At 48.7% G+C, this 3,334-nt stretch overlaps 1 protein-coding gene across 1 annotated transcript; it reads left to right on the top strand.

Annotated features, from left to right (window-relative positions):
• The first annotated feature begins 1,840 nt into the window (after window positions 1-1,840).
• LOC119324435 (trinucleotide repeat-containing gene 18 protein-like) lies at window positions 1,841-3,049 on the top strand. Its single transcript, XM_037598228.1, has one exon. It carries the CDS (start codon window positions 1,886-1,888, stop codon window positions 2,789-2,791), a length of 906 nt encoding a protein of 301 aa, XP_037454125.1. The 5' UTR covers window positions 1,841-1,885; the 3' UTR covers window positions 2,792-3,049.
• Window positions 3,050-3,334: the final 285 nt, after the last annotated feature.

Here is a 3,334-nt window from a genome sequence, read left to right as displayed (position 1 = left end):
AATGGTTTGAAAATGTTTAGGACAAAAATATATTTAATTTAATATCAACGGGCCAAATAAGGCCAAGAGATGGAGAAGAGTTGGGCCACAAGGGGCCAACAAGGGAGGCGCCCCCCTTTCCTATAAGGGGGGCCGAATCCTACTTGGAGAGGGAGTCCTACTCCCCCTCCCTTGGCCGGCTCCCCAAGGAGGCTCTTTCCCCTTGGGGCAGCCCCCTCTTCCCCCTCAATCCTATATATACTAGAGGATTTTCACCATATTGGGACACAAGTTTTGGAGCCTCCTCTAGTTGATCTAGTTCTAGTTTTTGTTGGTCCTAGTTGACTAATTAGAGCTAGCCCTAACCACCTCTAATCCTCATAATTAGAAGCTCAGTGTGGTTCTAATCTCCTCCCTCTGATTCTCCAGCAACGATTAGCTCTGGACGGCGAAGCGTTGCCGGATCATGAAGACCATACGCTTGCAGCCATGTAGAGATGTCGTGCTTTCGGTCCGTTCGAGGGATCTTTTGTGGACGGTTCGCGGGATCGTCATCAATGTTCAAAGGACTCCAAGTATGATCTACATCGACTCGTCTACTTTCGCTGCACTCCCGGAGTTGGTAATGATCGTTGATCACAACCCGTTTTGCATCTTTATATTGTTCTTGGGTGATCGTAGGGCCAATTTTTGTTTTCTACTACATTTCCCAACACAAAGAGGGTGCACTGGCTTGGAGGCATTACTCATCCACCTCCTGTGGCAAAGAAAGCTCGTCGGGGCCAACCACATGAAGGAGGAGCTCGAGGTAGCTTGGAGGAGGCGACGACGGCAGTCGGATCCGTGTGGCAGGCCAGACTGAAGGCATCCCACGTGGGAGCGGCGCTTTCGGTGCCTAGGCTTAGATGCACCTGCTATCATGTATGTTCATTGCCGCATGGAGATTCGGGAAATGGGGCATGAGGTCGGCAGTGCTAGGGCGTGGAAAATCCCAGTAACAACTATACATGCATGGACATTGCGATACGTGTGGGTCTACCGACGTAGCGCGGGAGGACGGTTCGAACGAAGGACAGACTGCGCCATCTCTGCTAGATTCTCATCCATGGCACCTAATCGTTTGCTTTCATCTGAGTCGTGGCTCACTCTGCTGCCCGTGGCATGTGTTTGAAACTTTGAATCTGAGTCATGTCACAAAGATTTGTGAAGCTCCAGTCGAGGCGTGCGGTGTAGGATCGCCGATGCGCTCACCGAACACCATCCGCGGCCGGCGGCGGCCAACCAGGCCATTCTAAGCCATTATGGACAGCCCGTTCATATGCGTGGTCGACTTCAATATCAGAGACGACTTCTGGTGATCGTTGCTCATGTCACACCTTGCTCACCATGGCAGCAAGCTGTTTCATGTCATGTCACTTGCCACCACATGAATGCACCGCACAGATACGCATGCACCTACAGTCGTGCATGGTGTCCGTCGGAGTTCGCGCGCGTCCCTAGGGGCTCCCGTTCCAGTACGACGAGAAGGACCTCCTGGCCTGGGCTGGAAGTCACGTAGTGGTACCCACAACAATCTCGAAAAGAGTAGAAGGCCTGGATTTCGAGAGCATCTGAGCTCACGCTTAGAAATTTATTTTTGTTCCCACGGTCCATACATAGAGAGAAAACAGAAAGGAAAACGCAAAACTCGCATTCATGCATGCATGCTTCCACAAATGGGTTACCACATACCTTTGTGGGGCTCTGGTGACCTCACATTCATTGTTGACAGCTTATGACCTCACATTCATGGGAGAGATTTCCTGACCTCACATTGTCTCTATAAAAGCCTATCACCTCTATGAATCATGTGTCTCCACCATTTCAAATCCTCCGCGCGCCTAAGATACCACTTGAGAAATTACTAATGGCCAACGGAAAGAATTTCGTGGCCGTGTTATTTCTCACCACCATTGTGGCGGTGGCGGCCACAAGGCCAGCCGAGACCTATGGCGCTGCGGAGGAGAACACATTGAAGATGGCTATCCCCAGCAGGAAAGGGGTTGACGCTACATTAGCAGCTACACGTGTTGTTGCCGCCGAGAAGTCCATCAAGAAGGCTGAAAGTGCTACCACACCAAAAGAGGTCGTGGCTGCCAATCAAGATGGAGCAAAATCTGCTTCTGCTGCATTAAAGTACAATGCCATCTCTCAGCAGGCAACTGGTAAAGGTTCTTCTATCTCCCCAGGCAGGAAAGAAGCAGCCGGTACTTTAGCCGCCGCACACTATGCTGCCGCCGAGAAGTCCATCAAGAAGGCTGAAACCGCCACGACACCTGAAAAGGTCGTGGCTGCCAAGCGAGACGCAGCAAAGTCTGTTGACGATTCATTAAAGTATGGTGCCATCTCTCGGAAAGCAGCTGGCACAAGTTCTTCTACCGCCCCCAATAGGAAAGAAGCCACCACTGACTTAGCAGCTATGCACACTGCTGCTGGTAAGATGATCACCAAGAAGGCTGAAACCGCTACCACACCTGAAGCCGTGGCTGCCAAGCGAGCTGCAGCCAAGTCTACCACTGCTGCATCAAAGTATGGTGTCATTTCTCAGCAAGCAGCTGGTACAAGTTCTTCTACCTCCCCCAACAGGAAAGAAGCTATCGGTACCTCGGCAGATGCGCACATAGCTGCTGCCGAGAAGTCCATCAAGAAGGCTGAAACCGCCACCAGACCTGAAGAGGCAGCACCCGCTAAGACGGATGCCGCGAAATCTGAGGCTGATGCAATGAAGTACGGGGCCATCTCTCAGCAGGCCGCCAACAAAAATGGTGCCTAAGTGGTGCCTTAAACACCTATTCACGCGCAACATCGTCTGCATACTATCATGCATGCAAAATAGCAGCATTGAGATATCCCATTATGCTAATTCTCATGCATGCACGCTTTGTTTAAATGTTCCCATTACCAATCATTTTCTAATGTCTTGTTTGTTTTACTTTTAATAGTAAGACACGCTTGACTGTCTTAAAAAAATACAACGATCGATGTATACATGTATTATATGAAAATTAATAATATGAGTTCCACCGCAATTCGTGTCTTTTTGTCATAATTTGGGTGCAATCAATGCACACATCCAATACACAAAATTGGACGAGTCAATGTATTATGGCTCCATGGAGCGGCGAATCATGTTTTAATGTCTTGCTTGATTTACTTTTAGTAGTAAGATACGCTTGACTTGCTTTAATAAAAATACAATGATCGATGTATACATGCATTATCTGAAAATTAATAATACGAGTTCCACGGTAATTTGCATTTTGTCATAATTTAGGTGTAATTAATGCACAATCCAATACACAAAATTGAAGTCGTC

The sequence above is a fragment of the Triticum dicoccoides genome, chromosome 6B, assembly GCF_002162155.2.
Source record: "Triticum dicoccoides isolate Atlit2015 ecotype Zavitan chromosome 6B, WEW_v2.0, whole genome shotgun sequence".
Classification (NCBI taxonomy): Eukaryota; Viridiplantae; Streptophyta; class Magnoliopsida; order Poales; family Poaceae; genus Triticum; species Triticum dicoccoides.
This window is presented reverse-complemented; position numbering and strand designations above follow the sequence as displayed.